Source organism: Perca fluviatilis, chromosome 19 (assembly GCF_010015445.1).
Source record: "Perca fluviatilis chromosome 19, GENO_Pfluv_1.0, whole genome shotgun sequence".
NCBI lineage: Eukaryota > Metazoa > Chordata > Actinopteri > Perciformes > Percidae > Perca > Perca fluviatilis.
This window is the reverse complement of record NC_053130.1, coordinates 20,143,544-20,164,308: the sequence shown is the minus strand read 5'-3', so window position 1 is coordinate 20,164,308 and position 20,765 is coordinate 20,143,544. Positions and strand designations below refer to the sequence as shown.

Sequence of the window (20,765 nt, the reverse complement as noted above, 5' to 3'; positions counted from 1 at the left end):
CAGGCATCAAAGGTTGTGAGACTGTCCTCGGTGGTGCTGAACAAACATGCATGTAGGCAGTGAACAGAGGAATGCCTTCTACTGTAAAAGCAATTGCACTCTTATTGCAAAACCGTTTTCTCATTGTTTTATTTAGACCGGATTACACTTTGTTTTTGTTTTCATTTTGTTACATAACAACTGATTTTCCAATCTTACTGTCTAGTTTGTTCTTTAAAACAATGAAGTATTGAAAACAATATGTATCTATGCATCTGTCATGCAGAAACCAAAATGTGTGGAAACAATTTGCTAGATGCTAAATATTTTCTCAATTTGAAGACATGACAGATGTCACAGTGAACAGTTTTTAAACTTAACTTTTACTTCAGAGGGCAGAACTTTTGCACACCTGTAGATCGACACGTGCGTAGAAGAAGACCATGGGTCGACAATACAAAACAAAAGACTCCTGCACCTTATAACCCGATGAAGGTCTGGTTTACCGAAAAGCTGTTATTAAATATCTCTGACTGCAGAGGAGAGGACAGAGTGTGGGAGCCTTGTTTACGTAACTTTTTACTTAATTACTGTGAAATAAATACCTGGTGGAAAAATACCTTGTTGTGTTCTAAATATGTTCAACAATCAACCATCTTGTGTTGAATACAAAAGTAAATATGCTGATTAAATTCTTGAATGCTCCTGTGTTTTCTCTGTCTCTTTCAGACCAGTGCACTGTGACGAGATCCTATCTTTTCCTCCACAAGTTCTGGTTCTTCAGCACCATCTACTACTTTGGTAACTGGGCCTTTATTGTGGTAAGTCCATGTATGAAAATAAAATGTCATCATCTTAAATTTTAAGCAGAGTAAGAATTACAGTTGAATGTTCTTAATAAGCTCAGACAGGTAAGACTTTTGTTCATTATTAACAAAGATAAATTACAAACAATGAAAATAGTTATTTTGTGTCTTTTGAGCAATAAACCTTTTACAGCAACAACATCTATAAAACATTTAATTTTAGTTCAAACGCGGTTCAAAAGTATTATCCTCGGGAGATGAGTGTGAGAGCCGAAGCACGTAATTTAATTTCAACTCGGAAAAAGGTTACTGGAAAAATGATTTTTTTTCTGAGACTGCACACAGCTAATCTCCTCAGCAAAATATTTAATAGCCTCTCTCCTGGTGCTGTTGATGCATTCAATCGATCAAATGATCCTTGTGAAATATTTCCTAATGTGTGCTTTACTTATTATTTTTTAGGCATTCCTTATTGGCCTGGTGGTGTCCTGCTGCAGAGGGAAGAAGTCTGTGATTGAAGGAGAGGTGGAGGCCGATGACTCAGACTTAAGTGATGACGAATATGTGCACTGAAAATCAGTATTCACTCGGACGGGTTTGTAGATATTCCCACCATAATTTAAAGGGATTAGAAAGTGCAATGTCATTAACAAATAAATGGATAGTAATTTGTCAAGATTTAATTTATTGGTTTTAAGGAGTTACTGTATTGTAGCAGTGGTGTCTTGTCGATTGCAGCCTGGTTTTGAGTTGACACATCCCTCCCCTTAATGAGACCGCTGAGACTGATTGTTGTGTCTTTCTAACTCAATATTATTGATGACTTTGGGATTCTGGGAGTGTCCTCCAACTCATAGCCTACCTTCAGAATTCACTTATCAACAGTTTGAAACTGACACAAATTGGTCTTTTTTTGTTGTTGTTTTTTTTACTGGAGGAGACACTTATTGCAGCAGCAGAGACAGCATACGCTGCTCCAAAACGTTATGTCTAAGCTTCATTTGGAGCTCGGACATAAACTCACTTTTTACATTCTCTAAGCACTTTCTAGACCCTTTAAATGGTCACTTTATGACAGTATCTATAGTTGGCTCTAATATACCTTTTAAGATAAAATACGTGAAAACATTTTTAAAGTTTATTTTGCTCGTTTTGTGTGAGGTGAAATACAGTGCTTGAGGGTTTGCTGCTTTTCCCCCATACATTTAGTCATTAGCAGTGCCAGTCCCATTATTTAAGCGAACGTTACTGTACTTACATACCTGCACAGTGTGAAATGTAAAGGACCAATTGTGGCTGTCACGTTACCAAGGTTTCAGTTATTCTTGGTTTTAAATTGAATGGGTTCAACAGCTTGCTGTTTGCTGTCTGTGTTGAAAGAACATGAAACAATAAGATAAAGACATGTAAACATATACTTAATCTAATATGGATGTATTTTTTTCCCCAATTACTTAATTACTTTTTGCCAGTGCTCTAGAGTTTATCAACAGCAGGCTTGTGACATAGAACTATTAATGGCTTCTTTCAGCCATGTTTAAATAAGTGTATTTAAACAGTGACAAAATTAATAAAAAAAATTTCATTTAATCAACAAATTGACAGAAAATATGAATATGAATGACATGTTTTGAATTTGGAAACCAAATAGTTGTGCCTCATGAATGTGTAGCACCATGATGGGCACACACTACTGTATATGTTAGCCTAAATTAGCATCACAGAAATCAGCCTGGATCTCATGAGTTAGGTTTTTGCTTTGAGAAATTAGTCCGGTAACCTTCATTGAGGTATGGTTACATGATGAGGACAGAAGCTGCATCACATGTAGTTTCGCCTGTGATTGAAAAGAATGTGGTTGTTGTTGTCAATATTGAATGATACCTGTATTTAAAGAAATAAAACCATCTTAAACCTATCTCATATTGGACCAGAAAATTCCATGCTGCCTGTTCCAACTATTTTGACCCTTCCTTTTCATACTCTGTATTCAATGAATGGTTAATATTTAGACTTTGTGTCACAGTTGCGTGGAATAGAGAAAGCTACTGTTCATTACAGTTGTTTAAAGGGGAGGTCAGTGTTTTTGCTATGCTTGTATCAAATTAGATTTTAATCACATAGTATATGTACTACACATTTTGATGGACTGTAGAGCTAATTGTTCCTCTAATACGTATTGTTGTACTAATTTAGTGAGTACTCCATGCCAACTGTCATTTCATTTGTTAAAGCTTCAGAGTGAGTTGGTTCAACAGTTCTAATTTATAATGCCTCATGTTTGAGTCAGACTTATTTTTTTATTACGAAAACCAAAACAATTCCTTACAACACAGTACAGGGAGTATCTTTTTAGATGTTGTCAAAACTGCCTGCAGACATTTTTCATTACTGGTCCATCCCTGCTATCAAATACACCCCCAAACATTTGATCATTTCTTGTATTGCTGAAACACACTGGCTATGTGGTTTCTGTTGAGTCTTTTCTTATGAAATATCTTGCTCTAATATAAAGTTTGAAGATAAAACATTTAAAATGGCCTTTAATTATGTGTTACATACAGTATTTATCTTCATTACTCAATGACCATAACGGGTGCGGTGTCAAAATTATGACCAAATCTATTAAGGAGCTTCAAAGTACCTAACCTCATAAACTCACTCAGTAATGTTGTGAGTGAGAACATGTATTTCACTGTTCAAAGCTTAGGTTTTGACACTTTTGGAGTATGAAGGAAATGTATCAAATGAAACTGACAGTTAAATACATCCGTCCTTGGATTAGCATAGAACTACTCAGTTCCTGCTTCGGATGGATTTGCATTTGCATGTCCAATTAGAGTTTTTGGTATGCATACCTTGTCATAACTATTGTGCGAACCTGCTTTGAGTTAAGCCATTATATGATATGCCACCCCCTCATACACTAATAAACCAAATAAGCCTTGAGCCAAAGACGAGGAGCCGTAGAAGTCTAGCAGAGAGGATTGTTTGATCAACATGTCAGATCCCCATATTCAAAAGTCTTGTCTTGTCTCATTGTTTGCTTCCTTCCTGCATCTCTTTTAGGCATCTCTTGCAAGTTTGTTTAGGAACAATGAATACATTTTATCGAATAAGTGAATATGTTCAGGAAATACATAAATATGTTTGCAGGGAGCTACAATATTAGTAAGATTGGTAAGGGCCATACATAACAGTTGCATTTGATTTTGACACAGTTTGTACAAAATTGTGTGATTTGTATTGGTGAACATGACCACATTTAATCCTACATACATTTGAACTGAAGTTTTTATGCAAATTCTATTTGTTATTTAATATTTGGGTTTCAGACTTTATTTGATTACTGTACATCCCTATTTGTATAATGCCTGGCCATCCTGCTAATTATCAGTTTGACAATGGAAAATAATGATCTCCCCATTATTTTAAGTGAATATCTGATTTTACACCTCGGGGAAACCACAAACCAAAAAACTGCCCACTTTTTGGGCGTCTGACACCAGATGAAAGTGCAGTTTTTTTTTTCTCTGAGGCAGACTCTGTATTCAATAAGCCATAGATGGTTGTGTGTAGATGAGGCTACTGTACCAAGAGGAAGTTCAGAACAGTACAGCCCTTGTCAGGGGCCTCTGTACCCATCATCTATCTTACTGTTCCACAGGATGAAAGACTATAATGCATTATACACTGCATGGTAAGTACCTGCTATGGAGTCTCCACAGCAGGTACAGTTTTTTGAGAGTTTCAGAAGTTTATTTTATTCTTTTTTTTTTCATTTCCAGTGCAGCTATCCTGGTAAGTACAGTTCTAATTTTGAAGTTAATTATAGCTTTACCTATTTAGCAAACTCTCTGCAGTTTGTCTCCAAGTTGGAAAGTTTAGATTAACATCTCATTACATGCATGTATGTTAGCATGTGAACAACCTACTGATCTGTAGGTATGTAGTCATAAACTAAAAGATGGCGCCAGATGTAGGGGCCAGGGGGTCCCCAAAGTTATTACAGTTTTATGGGGGTGAACTTTAGTTTGAAAGCAACGCAGCTATTACGGTTTTGCCAAAGATTACACCACTTTTCCTCTGTCATTATGTCCTCCACAACATTTATCGGGATTTATCAGGTTTCTATGAATTTTGGGTGGCCCTAAGTCTTTCCTCTGGGCTTTAACTCCTCTGACAGGCCCTTGATAGACTAACGTTTTGCCCTACCCCTCAGTCATGCCTCCGGGGGGAAAGTGACGCAGGATCACTGTGATTATGTTGATTTAGTGTTTGCAGCCCCTAACTCTCTGCTCTTATGGGCCTGTGGGGCCTGCCACTGATCCCCCAATGATGACTTGTCCACCAGGCTTGTCAACACATGCCAGCTCAATTTACCAGCAAACTGAAGAATACAGCTTCCCAAATTTTCAGACACCCAGGACATTTTGTCAAACTTATAAGAGATACATTTGCAGCATTACGTCTAGCCTATAATTTGTGGTAAAAAAAAATCTAAATATTTTGCCAGACTTTCATCACATGGCACTGTCAATATTATTCTCAATAACTGACCTCTTAACTTGTGCAAGATTTAAGTGAGGTATTCTTTATTTTTTTAATTTTTAACTTTGCTATTGCCAGAAGTGTGGGCAGAGTATGATATAACTTGTAATCAGGCTTTCAAAATAAAGGTGGGAGTGTGTTTCACCTCAACACATTGTGCAGTATCGGAGGAAACGACCACACAATTAATAGGAAAAAAAGAACATTAACTGAGCTGCATGTACTTTCACAAATACTTTCAAATCCTTTCTTTGAGGATTTCTTGGCACAAAAGGAAAGAAAAAAATGATAGAACTGTCAAAAATAGCATTTCAGACAAAACACCAACTTAAAACAGACCTTTTTAGTGAAATTTGTCACGCTCAGTTGCTGGTGAGTCACTACGTACATCTGACAGTGACAGAATTCACCCAGTGGAGCTGATGAAAAACTCTAATCCACTACACATTTAGAGCTCCACATTTAAATATGATTAAGTCATATGAGCACATCAATTATCTGTGGAGGCATTGAAACTTGTCTGATTTCATCTGTCTCCAAATAATAGTCATTCTGTGGAAGAAAAAGTCTGTCAGCCATGTATATTATACACATATAAAATATACATATTTATTGAGCAAATGCTTACGGTTTTGGGAGCGAAAATAAGTTTCAACAGCTGCACGACTGGTAAATAAAAGAAATGCATTCAATAGCTTTTGATGTGTGCTTCCGCAAGATTACCTTGGTTATTTTGGATTTGTATCTTGGAACTGTACCGTCAGTCTGTCCTTGGATCGTGGGACAATTTTTCACATGTAAAAACTCACATTCATTAATTAGTGTAAAAAGAGAACATGTATTCATTTTAGAATACCAAGTTTCTAAATGCTGACTTTAATACAAAATGAAGTGTTCTCTTACCACTCATCATGCCTCAAAATACAGGTGCAACATCACTCCCTGCAAATATATCTTATTTTATAAGGATTATTTATCTCACTCATCTTTTACATGCTGTCAGGTTTTGAATGTATAAGAGAACTAATGTGAGTAAAAAAAAAAAAAAGCCAGTTGACAGTGTTTCCCAAGGCATTTCACTATACTGGACATTATTAAAAATAATCACTCACAGAGCCTGTAACAAGCAGCAGTACTGTATATAATTAACCTAATTATGCATGGTAGAGTAAATTGAAATGCACTGTAAATTCAGACATTAATGTCTAGACTGAGTTTTACATGTAATCAATTTAATTTATCTTGTGACTACGTCAGAACCCAACTGGGAGTCCTCATCAATGTGAGCCTGTGTTTATTGTCTGCTTCCCTCTTTTTCCCCTCTTGTCATCATTCTCCACTGATGGTGTCGATCAAAGTCACACCTTCTCCCCCGTCGCTTCCTCTTCTCCTGCTGGGTGGAACCCTGCTCCCCGGGGGGGGGGGGGCTCATACCGATGCTCTCATTGCCCAAGTGTCAGCCGCACCACAGACCACTAGAAGGGACAAACATGATTCTCCCTAAGCCTTCACACCCTCCTTCCATTTGTGCTCTGTCTGGCCCCTGTCTGCCCAGGAAAATCTTAACTGATCTTATCAGGTGAACCTTCTGGAGGCACAGAAAACCTATTAGGAGTTTGAATGTTTCCTATCCAAATTCAGAAATCAGATACAGAGCTGGATTTATGAGGTGAGTCAGGACACTTTACAGTGGTGCACCTTCAACTATAGTTAAAGGGGAGGTTTAAATCATAAATGGATTGACTAACCTGAGATAAAAATAATAATAGGGGACAGTGAATGGGGCACTGGAGAGAACGTTTTTGGATGAAGTCTGTACTGAAAACTAAACTGGAAACAAGATTGAATGTTTGCATGATGCATTTTTCCTATGCTTTTTAAAGTCATGGGACACTTTCAATCAAATTCAATTTCACCACTAATACTCTGACATCAGTAGATTTTATACAGTTAAATGTTCTCTAAACAAAGCAGAGTGAGTCATGAATTCCACAAGCAACAAACCACATAAACTGGACACAACCTCTGAAGCAGTACGAACATATTTCCTCTTTTATTTACATTCCTTTTCAAATGTTAACATTTTTCGCTATAACTTTTGATCAGGTTGGCATTTGTTCTCATTAAAATAAATTGGCACGAGTAAAACATATGTAGACAAAAGTTTATTTACACCATACAACATTTTGTTTTTTAAATATTTTATACAGAGCTGCAGATGAGAGAGCTTGCTGGGATCCTTCAAGCATATTCTGCAGTATTAAAGTTGTGAAATATATTATTTATATAAAAGTGAGTATTATCTTTATTGCATTTAAAGCAATGAAGAATGTAGCTTGACAAACATTCATTTTAATATGACAGAAAAAATCCTCTTTGCCTCCCATGTTTTATATTATAAAGTAAAAAGTGTAGTAATGGCCAAACAGACTGTTATAAACTTTTTAAAAACCTGCATAAATATATACATTGTGCTCCCGGGTCCAGTTTTATGAAATCAAAACTAGACCCAATGAAGCTGGGACGACATGGCATGTCATTTGCTTTGTGGGGTTTCATCTTGAGAGATTACCTTTTTTAGCCAATTCTTCAACAGATAATTTGAAACACATGATGGTAAATATTGTACACCAGGCTGCCCCACACTAAGTACACTAGTGAGAATACAAAAAGTAACACTGATGTTTTTTTTTCCCTTTTTTTCTTTTTTCTCTCTCCTCAGTCCTTATACTTTATTGGCACATAATGTCCCTGCCACACTCGTATTATCCAGATATGTATGCCAAGGCTGTTAGAAAAGTCTGTTGCTTTATTCAGTGCAAAATACATCTCTTTCTCCTCCTTTTCTAGTTTGCATTTTCTCCTTCTTCACCCTCTAGACCTCTGTTTGGAAGTCTCCCTCCTGGACGTCTAAGGGTAAGTTGACACACTTTTCCCACTCTGCAGGCGTCATCTCCAGTGAGTCCTTGGTGTCAGATTCTAGTACATTCATAGTGGCGTAATTCTGGTACTCACAGGCTGGATTGTAGCTCTCCCATGGGTTCTTGTTTGGCATTGCCTTGTCCTGTGAACATGGCCAGTGGGGTGTGATATTAGTGGCATGACATCCTCTGCACTGTTTTTTTTTTTTTTACAAACGAAAAAAAACAAACATTTCCAGTCAAGTCAGTTCATTAAAAAGGGCATTGTATGAATTCCTAAACCATTGCTAATTGAAAATAATGGATTAATGCTGTGAAAAGCATCACATAACAAAGGATAATGGTAGTGTATTAAATGTGACCATGCTTATCATGGAGTTATAACTGAATTGTGTTTTCCCCAAGCTCAGAAACTGGTGCACTACTGTATATTGTATATGGGCTTCATGTGTGAGCCATTCATCTGAATGTGCTCTCATCGACAGTCCCAAAGACACTATTGCAAATAAGAGAGAGAAGCTGCTCCCAGTCAGGGAATATAAAATGGATACTAATGTCTGCAGCCAGCGCTGCAGTAGATTCATTTATTGGGGGTGAGAATGTACTGTAGTTTTCTATACAAAAAGAACTTGCACTGGTAACTCAGCAATGGGACTGAAATTACATTGTGCTGTAGGGGTGATTGAAATGTTAGTGAAAAAAGGATTACAATGGGCCAAAAGGCTGCTGCGTAGGTGACATTGTCTAATAATCTGGCTGTGTTTGGACACATGCCCAATTTCTATTTGTTGCTTTCAATACAGAAAACATTGCTGCTTGTCTGAGAGAGACGAATAAAGCGTGACACCCCCATTGTCAACAGCTCCAGCCAGGTGAGGAGACAGATGGTGGGACTTTTGATTTGCAGCGAGGTCAGGAAGAATTCTCATAATTCACCTGACTTTTAGATCCAAAGTGACAAAGAAGAAAAGTCCCCCACCCACACACACACACACCCCAGTTGCAGTAAGAGAACAGTGAACTTAAGGTAATATTTGTATTGATGTTGATAGGTTAAATAATCTGCCATGCATTAATGGAAAAATGATGGGGTTGCTAAGTAGATAAATGTGCATGTAAATAAAAGTGCATTCATGGCCTTGCATTGGAATGGATGCACTCTATTGCAACAAGATTACCAAAGGTCTTCCTTCCCTGAGACTGGTCTTGTAGAGAAAATGCTTTAGTGCTTTTAAGGGGCACCCCCCTCACTCGCCCCCCGCCAGCTGTTGGAAGGCCCACTATGTATAGGAAGGTTCACTTCCACACGAAGACTTTAGCTACATACTATAACCGCTCATTTGCACAATCACACATTATGTGTCCTGCACCGGATATTTGTATGGGGTATTTTGATGTCGCTCTCTTTAATTGGCTGAATGCCACCCCCCTGGTTGCCTGTTACTCACCATGCTGCCCATATTTGGTATGTCTCGAAATCGGTCCAGGGTTTGAAATTTCTGATTCAGTTCCTGGAACAGCTCCATGTGTCTTTTCCTGGTGTGCATGACTTTCTGCAATGGCAAGGGTTTTTTCTTTGGTATTGACAGCCAATAATGGAAATGCATCTTCCTCTCCACCCCCTCCAACTCTGATCAATTTGTTAGTGTCATGGTAGTTTACTTATAGGCCAGGTTTGAAACAAATCTACTTGTCTCTGCATATAATGACTGCCAAAATAAAGGAAACACCAAGATAATTAAAATTAGGGTGATAGGTGACACTGAACGCCTTTACTATTTTAATTTGCAATGTCTGGAGTATCTGGATTAAACATAATTATTTAGTGACAAATTGCCTCATTTAGAGTTTTGTTGGTGTAAGGGAAATCCTTATAATCAAACCTTGGCACAAACTCCCATTTTAAGGGTGGGTGTGCATCGAAGCTAAAACAAAATGCACCCCACGCCAAAATCGCTGCCAGAAGCTTCACGTTTCCTTTACTTTGAAAGTGCATACAATATATATGCAGTAAAGCCTGCTTTAATAATGCAAGGGAAATGCTAAAACCTGCCAAAGGGGGTTTTGATGTGTTTGCAAGCCAATATAATAATAATCATTGTTGAACCAGTGGTAAAATCAGATGTGAAATGTGCAAATGACTTTAAAAGCATACATTTTTGAAAATCAACGTATAGCTAATGGATGTAGGAGATGGAGAAGGACAAAATGTAGATGAGAACTGTTGCCCTGTTTGTCAGTTGACAGCCTTGCTTTTACCTTAACTACGCAGCATGTCAATAAATTTTGTTGAGTCAAGGCAACTCCAATAAGCTTAAGAGGCACAACAAGTACTACTAAATCAAATGACAAACACAACTGCAAAAAAGTGGCTTTTATCTGCACCAAAAAACTAGATGCACGTACTAGGGATTGGAATTTTTTTTGACGTACCTCAAAGTCCAGATCAGAATATCGCGACTTTCGTCTCTGTGAAAATAAAAGAAGAAGGTAATAGGTTAATAAGTCATCAGTTTCATAAGATATACACATTAATAGAAGATCTATGGTATATTTGAGGTGTTGGTTGCAGCTCTGTATCGCCTGCGCTTCATCCACATGAGCATATGTACCTCTAAGGAGCTCATAGATATTGTAGACCCTGTCTCACTCCTAGAAAGCCCCGCAGATTCCTCCATCTCAGCGAGGAAGTTCTTAACAGCCGTGCGTGGTTCAAAGGGCAGGTTTTGCATCTGCTCCGGAGCGCTAGGATACTGCTGCTCCAGGTTCACATTCATGTGGTCCATGCCTGATGGGCTGATATTGAAGTCAGGACTCATCTTGTAATGCATCAGCCTCTCGTGTGACAGCGTATCCATAGTGATGTTCATCTTGGTGTCCTCTTTCAGGAGGGTGGGCACGTTGCCCGACCCTGACCCCGCTGCTGCAGAGGCACGAGGCATGACTATGTAGTCCGTCTCCATCATCTGGCCCTGCAACGAGTGGCCCTCCATGTCATGGCCAACCATGTCATGGTCACTCTGGCGCATGGCATCGTCGGTGCACAGGTAAACAGTGCGGCGCATGTCAGCGTTGCTGTCGGCCATGCACTGCTCTTTCAGATCACCCACTCCCATCGGCATGTGCAGAGCTGAAGGCTGCTGGATAATCACTTTGGAGATGATGTTGCCAGGCAACGTGGAGTAGTTGAGGCCCTCAGGGATCTTCTCATCCTCCTCATCATTGAGGGAAATGCGGGACAGGGTGCCTGTTATGGTGGCGGCGCGACAAGAGCCCATGTCTTTGTGGAGTGCTGCAGGGCAGAGTGATACAGGGATTAGTTGGACTTTCTTAGTGATGAAAGTAGTGTCACAGTTTGTCTGGGATTATCCAGCATAGTACTAAAAGAACAAGAGAATTCAAGTCAATATGAACCAATTCTCAAACGATTTAGTGCTGCAGAGGGAAAACTAATGGCAGGACAAATGTAAATTTGCTTGCAGCTGTAAATATGCTCTGAGTGTGACATTACACCTAAATGCAATGGGACGCAACAGCCGGTACCTCTAGAGGATGTAACAGTCAATAAAGAAGTATGGCTACATTCTCTTCCTGCCATACAGCATGTAGGATCCTAACCTTGTAATGCACAAAATATTATATAAGAAACAGCAGCTATCTGTATGAAAATACCTCCTGATTATAAGAACATCCTGTCCTCCCTACTGAACATTTTAATCTTTACCTCATGAATCAGTAGGAATTATGTTGTCTGTTCACAAAAGGCCTGCAAGGAGATTACAAGGAGCACAAAAAAAGATCTAACACTCGCCTTTTTTGTTTAAGTCTAATTTAATGCTGTGTGGACATGAGTGAAAACATTATATTCTGTAGGGAGACACTGCAGAATATGACTTATAATGATAATAATAATATGACAATAATACCTGTTTGTAAACAACCAGCTTAAACTCTGTGAGCCCAGAGAGTGATCTGTAAAGTGCATTTTTCTCAGACCGCACGCATGGTTTATAAATTACACCTGTCTGCTCTGCCTTTTTGTATTGGGCATGTCCACTTTGGCTTTACAAGACTGCACAGCATGAAGTAATGTGGGTCACTTTACTTTTCGTCTCTTAACAAGCTGTGTTTCTGATATCTCTGAATAGTCGTCAGCTTGGTTATTCCCTGCAAATCCATTTAGGATGTTTTCTTCATTGGTTTGGAAAGGATTGGAGAAAGACGAGGCTCTGGGTGTCGTGCTAGTTTTCGCCACTAGTTACACGCAGGATAACTTGCAGGATCTCTGAGGAGCATTTAGTTTTATTAAATCATACACTTTGTTTCTAACAATTACTGTGGCTCAAAAATAAAGAAGAAGCAGACGTAGGAATCAGGATGAAACATATTCCGCCCACTAGTATGAGCCAAGGAAGTAAATCCTCCCGAAATGAGACACATAGCACCTACGCACCTATTCTATGACAGCGTCAACATATTAATGAAAAACATAATTACAACGTGCGACTGCCAGAAGATGGGAAAAGCTGCTGTTATTCACATTTATTGCAGTAAAGTGAATATCCAACAGCTCTCTTTATACTGCTTTGTTCTCAGATTAAAGTCAGTGTTTTGGTAAATGTGAAAAAAAAGTCCTGTGGGGATTTTTGGTTGTGTTGTAACCTCAGCTATTTTGTACTGTCTAACCTCTTTGGGGTTTTTGCTTCTTTTTTTTTTTACATGTAAAGCAAGACAAATCTTGTTAATAAGAGACCATCTGTACTTTACCTGATCGGCAGGCGATGTCCACATCTTTCTCAAAGTCCGTCTGTAGGCAGAGGACAGTCAAATCAGTCAGTATTGCTAAAGAGTAAAGCCTTTTTTACTGTAAACTGTGTATAGACAAAAGAAAAGGCATCTCTGTGTGTAAAAGCCAACTGCAAGATTAGGCTCAATAATATATATTATTAAATATATTACATTTCCAAATGCTTTAGGAATCCTAACAATGTATCAGTAACACATCTATGGAAAACACAAATGCAACTGCAGCAGCTGGGAAGTATTTTGTGCTTGCTGCTAATGACTGTATTGAACCAGGGGGTCTTGACACCTTTCTGCTATCATGAAAACGATTTCACTCTGAGGGGCATTAGAATACTAATGGCAGATCATTGTTATGATCTGCCAGTGGTGTCGTCGTGCTAGATGAAGAGGACTGGTGTCCCATTTCAAAGGTCAGGTTGGTAACAGTCCTCTATTACCCTGTGAGAGGATATGAGAGGGATGCATGGCAAACATGGACAGTGTGTTCAATCAAATGGAAATAAAGGATTGGGCTGAGAGCCTGAGAAAACTAAAGGGAACTAATGCCATTCATCAGAGGACCAAATGTCTACCCTGCATGTAATTGCAGCTTTGCAAAACGTTGTGTGGAAAATTATAAACCTATGGGAAACAATGCCTCGTGTTTTAAAGGCCATATTAAACTGAATAATAATGAATTTAAAAAAAATGCATGAAGAGTACAAGTTAAATTAAGGTCAATGGAGAACAAGGAGGTTTGCATGTGTATTATAAATAACCAGGGAACATTGGGTCTTCTTAAAATATACAGGCTCTAATGGTTACAGATAACAGGGGGTAACTGTGCCTACCATTATCTGAGCATGCCCATTAGGGAAGGTTCCTGTTGCATCACCACTGATTGGGTCTTGGCAGTTTCTGAGCCGACATCTGAAAGCATCTTGGACCTAAAGACGGGGGGAATCAGTTCTCCATCATGTAAAATCATCTCCAATGTTATCTGTTAATGAGCAAATGTACTCCCTGCAACATTTTAAATGAAATAAAAACAGATGTAGAGTACGGATTGTATCCCCAAGTAAACAAAGGTCATTGGTAAAAGAAAGATGACTTAAAATGATCCTCTACCTCTTTACGTAGGATACAGTGCACCATCACAATGACAAAACCCTGCAGTGAGTCAAAGACGGCAAAGAGGATCTGAAAGAGGATGGAGCGCTTGTCCGTCATGGCGAGCACTGCAGACATCCAGGTCAAAGCCAGCAGAGGTAGGACGACACAGGAACTCCACAGGGACGCCCTGAGAACAGGAAGGGAGGATTGTGTAGAGGGAAAAAAAGCAAGCAAATTGGTGTAGATAACACAAAAAGGTCTGGAGTGAAAAGTAGCAGGGCCTTTTTTTACTCCAGGGGTGTAATGTGCATGCTACTAGTAATGTAAGCTTACTGTAAAATAAACACATAACATCACATGTTTACAGTAAAACAAAAAAAAACATTCCTAGACTGTAGATCTGATGTACTGTAGATGTAATGGGAAACATCAGTTTATGCTGCAGTGGACTACAAGGTCTAAATTGTGGAGGAGGACACGCTGTACATGCAGAGACTCCCTGTACCATCGTCTTATTGATTCTGAGACACTGACAGGCACTTACATTGCATTGCTAGCTGTAGTTGCTGATAAAGCAGTTGTTGATACAACACCACATTTGGCACACTTGAGAGTTAATCCTGTATGCGGCTCACTCATCTGTCTGTGGGACATAGAGACAACAGCATGACAAACAACGCTAACAGCCACTACCCAGACTTTAAATTCTCCCCCGCCATATAAGCAACAGCAGACGCAGCCAATGTGTGTGTGGGCGTTGATTTTCATCTTGGACTGATTCTGCCAAAGAAATAGGAAGCCATGTCGTTCCCGAGAGAGCTCTGACCTCTTTATGTTTATGCCTCAAATTTCCTTTCAACCACAAGAAAAGGAGGTCTAAATCTCCATATGTGTGTACAAAAAAAAATCAAAGCATATTTGTATTTTTGCATGAAAAATGTTTAGAAGAAAAATGAGGTACTAACAAGGACGTGCTGTCATACCCTGCTCGATGCTTCAGCTTCTTGTCCAGTATGCCATCTCTGGACACTAGTTTATTAAACACCAAGATACCGATCACCATGTTGACCTGTCAATACGAATGGGACAGGGATATTAGATTTTCAATAAATCATTGGCAGCAAGATTATTTCAAAATCAATGTTGAATCTGTTGTTTCATTTCCCAGCATGACATTCTACATAGGTAGTAGATTATTTAATGTCATTATCCCGCGGGGCGTTTCTTTTTCTCCGCCTGGACTGAGCTTTGACCTCTACCTTCTATTGTTTGCTCATCTCTGACATTTAGGCAATGGATGAGGCATGCCCTGGATACTCTGCCCAGCACAACAGCCTTAAGTCTGCTTGTCAAGAAACACTTGTCATCTCAAAGGCACCTTCTCCTATTATAAGCAGCACCTAGGCTAAAATGATTCACAGCAGCTAAGTAGAAAATTCTTCAAAATATTCGGCTATTTCAAATCCCTCTAGCTGGGATAAAGAGCTCATTAAGTTTTTATATAAATACATTGCGGGACGTTTTTATTCGACACACTTTGTGTCTGAGAGACATCTTTTTTATGGTATTACAGTATCAATACAGTGATAACAGCAGTATGGTGTTCATTTGTCACACTGGAGAGGGTTGTTTCTGCCATTTTCGCAGAGATTATCTTGTGTTACTCGGCGGTAGATCAGAAATGAAAACGACAGCACAGCAAGACTTCAAGTCTCTGTGCATCTGAAGCTCAAACTAGTCGTTTTGAAAAAGAAAATCTGAAATCACTTTATTTTAAATCCCACCACAGAACAGAGGTTTAACAATGAAACATATCACTCAGTGTTCGATGTCCTCTGTCCCTCTGACACAGACTTAGTGATTTGCATAATCACATTCTTTGTGTAATTTTCTCTGTACAACAATGTAAATACAAGATGATTAAAATACCCCAGTATATTAGATTTGGAAAAAATGTAATGCATAAATATTTCATAACCTCCCAGCTACATGGAGCACCATTATGGCAAATGAAAGTGAATTGCTTGAGCACATTGCCTGATGGGATGCTCATTACTTTGACTTTGAAAGCAGAGTATGTTCCTCCTGTTAGGCATTTTCATAGCAACATTGTGTCAGTTTCAACAATTTGTACCACATTGATACTGTAAGCGTCTCATTATTCTTATATTATTATTATAATTATTTATAAGCTATACAAAGTTTAGTGTATTGAGGTGGATTACTTGCACAGGATAACTGTATACTACATACTGTATAGGTGATGACTCAAATGCTGATTATTTATTATTTTTTTCTTTGTTGCACAGTAAATCTACATTTCCCTTGTGTTCAAACTGGACAGCTGATGACTGAAACATACCAGAACAACAGCAGCTGCAGGTCCAACAAAGGCATACAGGAGCCCACCCTCCAAAGACAACCAACAGCTGTAGGGTAAACAGGAAAAAAAAACAGTTAACTCCCACCAAGACATTAACATCCAAGTTAATGGTGCACACCAGCATACAATTGTATTTCCCTCAATTGTCAGGGGAGAAGTGCCATATGCTGTAACTCTATTCCGAAAGTTTCACAGGGTAATAACATGCTAAAGAGATTTTAAGCAGTGTTTATGCATCTGGTATCCAGCAGGGATACAACTCACACAAAATTGGGGTCTTGCTGCGCTATTTTGAAATTTGATTGGGTTCAGGGGACTTTGTTTATGGCACTATTTAGGATACGTAAGCCACTGCAGAAGCACTTAATCATTAAGTGTTACCATGAACCCACTGTAATGCGTGTACACTGAATAATAAATACTGATGCCAAAAAAAGAAAAACTTACTATAAACGTGTCCCATAGCCTTTTGTTTTGGTGAATCCCATTGAAACAGCAACCACTAAAGCTGGTAATCCTTAAAAAGAAAAAAACAATCAACAGTTACTCAAGCAGTTCTTGTTCTTGTCAGAACTATAACTTCACTGCAGAAAATGGCAACCTCTGTGCCTTGCAGTCATTTAACAAAATGCAGCTAGATTCACTCCATTTGAAGCTACAGTGTACAATCATCTGAAAGATATGATCAGCTATGTGCATTTCAATATTTCAATCAACATGCTGAACAGTATTCCATTAAGTAGAGTCCGGAAAACCATGTAGGAAAATGTAATCAGTGTACTGTAAGAAATTTCATAGACCTCCACACCTTTTATACGAAGGGATTTTTTGCTGTATGGCTCCTCATTATAGATCTGTGTAATGGATTCGGTCCTTACTACTGTGTACTCAGAATATTAACGCTTTTTTCCTCTCGGAGCAGCGCAGGCAGGTGCTATTGATGTAATCAGTTTCCTGGAGGCACGAGGCGAAGACCCTGTGGCCATCCTGTGCCTCTCTGCAGTGCTGAAGAGGTAAAAAGTGCCGAGTGTACACAAGCATGTCATGAATCACCGCGCTAGTAACAGCCTGGTGGAGACGCTGCACTTCAAACAGGTTGAATTAAGAGACAACAGGTACCGTGTGCTGCATGTCGCTTTGGAAATCAGTGTGACAGATGTGTTTGTCTTCTGTTTGAATACATGTGGTGATGTGTAAGGGATTAGAGTCATTTTATTTTCAACTCATTGAATGTATAAACAGCGTTCATATTATGTAACGTGTTTTTATCTCCATACAGCAAAATAGTGATTATCTTACTGTGTTTATCATCAAATTGTCTGTTATGGCGTTTTTAAGAAATCCATGTGATTGTAGAACAGCCTTTGTTCGTATATTTTTTTATTTTTTTTTTTGCAGCAAGCAGTGGCACTGCAATGACTAAGAGAGCCTTGTTTGTTGCTAGGTAACAAGAAGAATGAGTGTGGGCTCTTTCATAATCAAATTGATTTTTTTAAAGGAGAGATTTCTAGCAGTCTGTAAGAAAGAACCCTTTGGACAAGGATTCAGACATTTATGAAATGAAGAAAAAATTGAAATCTTTCAAATTTTGATACAGATATTTTCGGCTGCCTGTGTTTAGTGACAGATATGTACAATAATCATTTTTTTTCGTGATGTGACAATTAAGTGCAGGCAACACCGCGTGGGAGACAGGGGAAACTTAATTATCTGAAACCCATCCTAGAATCTGTCGCAATCTGGGTAATAAGCAAAATTATATTGGTTCCTACCTATATTTCATTTGTGATACAAATCAATGTTACAAAGGATTGAACATTTTGAACTTTGGAAAGGATTCCAGGATATGGTATAATATAGATTTAGAGATTTATAATCATACAGCATCACATTTCAATCCACTACATTTTACCTTTGCAAATGTTTCATTCTCCTGAAGTCTATTTCCAAAGGGTTTTAGATCAAATATATTCTGCTGCAGTGTTAATGCTCAGCTCACACCCTCTTTATCAGACATAAGGTCATTGCAACCTACTATGGGAGAGCCACACCAGTCTGTCTCCCCCCACTGCTCAAGGCCGGTCCATTTACCCAGCCCTCAGAGAGCTTGACTGGAGTACAAAAGCATCGCAACAAAGACCCTGATAGGATGAAGATCTGGCTGCCCCACAGAGAGGATGAGAACAGCGGACGGAAAAAGACATACTGTACAGACACTTGGAAAGACACCTTGGCCTGAGTCCTTGAGAGAAAATGGCAGCTGCGAGGAAAGATGGGAGATAATGAAGAGGTTTAGGGAAACATGCTGTTTACTTACCCCAGCCCAGACACAGAAAGCGCTTGCGGATGAGTCTGGTCCGGACCTTTCCTGTTACTGCCATGTAGGACTGCCAGGCCTCTGTGAGGACCCAGCAGAACGATGCCAGGAAGAAAAAGTGCAGGAAGGCTGTCGTCATGGTGCAGACACCCTATTGATACAAGAAAAAAAGGGTCAGAGATTAATATGTCCATTGGCTGTGGGTTCAAACTGAGCTTCACATTTACAGAAATGCAGCTTACAGTACTAGAAAAGAATTACCCTAAAAACAGCTTATATAAAACTGTTGCTGCAATGCAATAGCTCAAATAAAAATGAATGCAGACTCCATCAGATTCCCGAAGTACAGATTCCTGCAAATCGATTATATTGACATTCCTTCATTTCCTTGAGCTATTCTTGCAGCACCGACAGCATTTGCCTGTCTAGACCATCCACTGAAGTACCATCCTGTGCAGTGAATGAAACAAAGCGTCAGTTTAAACTGCAGCAACAGAGGTGGCAGTTGTAGTAAAGATCAGAGCCGGGCTAGCTGACACAGAAAGCCATGGCCTAGCATTCCTCTGCACTAAGCCTCATTAGTATGCTGGGGATCACACCTGGAAGCATGTGAGCCAAGGTCAACTGTTTTACACAGAGCGGAGGGGAACAAAACACAACATTGCTTAAATGATACAGAATGCCAGGTTGGAGGCAGCAGATTGCATTCATGCTCAACAATGTAGCTGCACTTTTCAGCTTCATTAGCTTGTCCATCTTTGTAACACGGAGAGGTATCTCCAAATGCGATTGTTTAGAAGAGGATTAGAAATAAAGAAGTATCCTGGAGAATCATTTCATTGCACGCAGACATTTGTGAGTGAGAACAGATTAAGCTTCTTTTTTTTTTTTCGTGGTTCACATTGTTTGCAGTGTGAAGCGCTGGTAATCTGGGCGATGCCGCACAAAGAGGGAAAGATTGAAGTGTATCATCTCGTCCCAGAGCGTCCACACCATACTGTGAGATCTGCCATACACTTTACATCTCCACTGAGACAACCACACTAAATCCATCCCCTATGGTGTTCACAGGGTTCACACGAGACAGTAATCCTGCATTACCTCACATATGAGAAGTGGGGAATTCCGTTTCCTTACAGCAAAGTTGGGTTATCTATAACCTAAACCTAAATATGACGATACGATGCATTCAGGTGGTAGGTAGGTAGAGTCAGAATACCATAACATAGTACACGAGCAGCAATATCACATATGTAGTGCACTAAACTTACATTTTAACAAAAAAATCTCCACTTTCGGTAACACATTACTATAACGCAACTGCTAGGTCAGTTCAGCATGCAATCATTTCACCACTGGGTTGCAGAAAACATCTGCCGGGAAAGTGGTATAATATACTATACAATATGAGTCAGTTTTGGCAGATATTTACCTTTACAAAAAAATAGTGATCAATGCTTAAATACTACAAATGTCCTATAGGTAACAAGAACAGACTTAGTTTAACAACACTTCAGAGCTGCTAACATTGCAGAGATGAAAATCAATCAAAGCAACATATCAAATCAAAGCACATGAAGCTCCCATGACAGATTGCCACCTGCCCATGTGTCAATTAGGTGCGTACCCTACAGCTGCTTTTACAGAAACACGTCATGTGCTATATATATTTTTGCCTAATAAGCTGTGAGTAAGACATAGCATTTACTATATAAAAGTTTAAGAAAAAGCATTTTTTTTTATTTCTAAGTGAAGGAGACAATAGGGGAAAGCATTTGGGTTTGTCATAAACAGCAGCTATAAACCAAAGCTAATTCTAGTGTTGCTGTTGCTCATGTGCTGTCCAAGGTGCTGAAAATAGAGCCTGCCTTGTTTCCTGGAAACAGGTCATATGCAACCGTTTCAAAATC

The 20,765-nt window shown here is 39.1% G+C and overlaps 2 protein-coding genes across 2 annotated transcripts in view; one reads left to right on the top strand and one right to left on the bottom strand.

The window, feature by feature from the left end:
- lmbrd1 (LMBR1 domain containing 1) overlaps positions 1-3,042 on the top strand; it is a 59,121-nt gene extending 56,079 nt beyond the window's left edge. The window contains exons 15-16 of the mRNA XM_039783807.1: positions 709-800; positions 1,248-3,042. Coding sequence (XP_039639741.1) covers positions 709-800; positions 1,248-1,358 — 203 coding nt within the window. The 3' untranslated portion in view covers positions 1,359-3,042. The remainder of the gene's footprint in view (positions 1-708; positions 801-1,247) is intronic.
- A 4,318-nt stretch (positions 3,043-7,360) lies between these two features.
- adgrb3 (adhesion G protein-coupled receptor B3) overlaps positions 7,361-20,765 on the bottom strand; it is a 115,175-nt gene continuing 101,770 nt past the window's right edge. The window contains exons 20-31 of the mRNA XM_039783736.1: positions 18,856-19,006; positions 16,986-17,055; positions 16,518-16,584; positions 15,139-15,224; positions 14,700-14,798; positions 14,171-14,342; positions 13,894-13,989; positions 13,025-13,064; positions 10,870-11,549; positions 10,691-10,726; positions 9,706-9,810; positions 7,361-8,400 (exon numbers count right to left, since the gene is read on the bottom strand). Coding sequence (XP_039639670.1) covers positions 8,212-8,400; positions 9,706-9,810; positions 10,691-10,726; positions 10,870-11,549; positions 13,025-13,064; positions 13,894-13,989; positions 14,171-14,342; positions 14,700-14,798; positions 15,139-15,224; positions 16,518-16,584; positions 16,986-17,055; positions 18,856-19,006 — 1,791 coding nt within the window. The 3' untranslated portion in view covers positions 7,361-8,211. The remainder of the gene's footprint in view (positions 8,401-9,705; positions 9,811-10,690; positions 10,727-10,869; positions 11,550-13,024; positions 13,065-13,893; positions 13,990-14,170; positions 14,343-14,699; positions 14,799-15,138; positions 15,225-16,517; positions 16,585-16,985; positions 17,056-18,855; positions 19,007-20,765) is intronic.